Source organism: Austrofundulus limnaeus, unplaced genomic scaffold, assembly GCF_001266775.1.
Source record: "Austrofundulus limnaeus strain Quisiro unplaced genomic scaffold, Austrofundulus_limnaeus-1.0 Scaffold2130, whole genome shotgun sequence".
Lineage (NCBI taxonomy): Eukaryota > Metazoa > Chordata > Actinopteri > Cyprinodontiformes > Rivulidae > Austrofundulus > Austrofundulus limnaeus.
The window spans coordinates 2,942-3,860 of record NW_013954532.1 but is presented as its reverse complement, the minus strand read 5'-3'; the positions used below and the strand labels follow the sequence as shown (position 1 = coordinate 3,860).

The following is a 919-nucleotide window of genomic DNA, read 5'->3' as shown; positions in this document are numbered from 1 at the left end:
GTGGTGTTTTTTCCATGAGATTACCGTGTTTACTGCTCCCTTCAGCTGCAGTTTTCCCCAACCAAAAATGGAGGCTGAAATCACGTGACTGAATGGCATCACGCCGACTTGGAGAATGTTAGAAAATTGGTCCGTTTATTGGCAGACTTGATTTAAGGGGGCATTTGTTTGAAGGGGCAATTGCCCCTTTTTGCCCCAGCTTATAGTTGGCATCATTTTGAGATTTTGATCTCTGCTAGTTACTGACAAAAGTTACCAATTTTATATTACTGGGGTCTGTGTAATAAGTCGAAGTAGCTGTTCTGGTATATTTATTTGTATTTTAATTTTCAGCAAGATAATTTGATGTTTTTAAAGGAAATGTTCTGTTGTTTTCTGTGCACAGTTTTAATTTTACAACAAATCTGGTGTGTATTTTAGGGTTTGCCAGGTGTGGATGGATTACCTGGAAAACAGGGACTTCCTGGAAAAGATGTGAGTTTTATTTAATGATTATAGGGATACACCAGTCATCCTGAAGTAATGTTTTGTCTAAAATGTTAATATAAGGCATATGTTTTTATTCAGGCTTGGGTAATGGCTCGCCATTCAAGTGCCAGCCAGATTTGAAATGTTCTTCAGGCTTATAAAAGAAATGTTTCTCAAAAATACATTAATTGTCAGGACACTAATATTTACACAGTCTATTTCTTCTCAACAGATACATTCAAAAGGTAACACATTATTAGACAGTAAGACATTGTTCTGTTAAAAACAGTGACAAAGTAAACAAATGTCTTGCAAAAGTGTAGAGGTTACAAACAAGTACTGTATTTATTCAAGTATAATCCATATCATCCAAAAAAATTAATCCATAAAATCATCCATAAAGTTGGGGGGTAGTATTATACTCGGATAAATATTTTTACTTATGTATTTT

At 34.5% G+C, this 919-nt stretch overlaps 1 protein-coding gene across 3 annotated transcripts in view; it reads left to right on the top strand.

Annotated features, from left to right (window-relative positions):
- LOC106537099 (collagen alpha-1(XXII) chain) overlaps positions 1-474 on the top strand; it is a gene marked incomplete at its 3' end in the record, with an annotated part of 27,776 nt that extends 27,302 nt beyond the window's left edge. For all 3 annotated transcript variants that reach the window (XM_014034468.1, XM_014034467.1, XM_014034466.1), the window contains 1 exon segment: positions 421-474. In XM_014034468.1, coding sequence (XP_013889922.1) covers positions 421-474 — 54 coding nt within the window.
- Between the last annotated feature and the right edge of the window lie 445 nt (positions 475-919).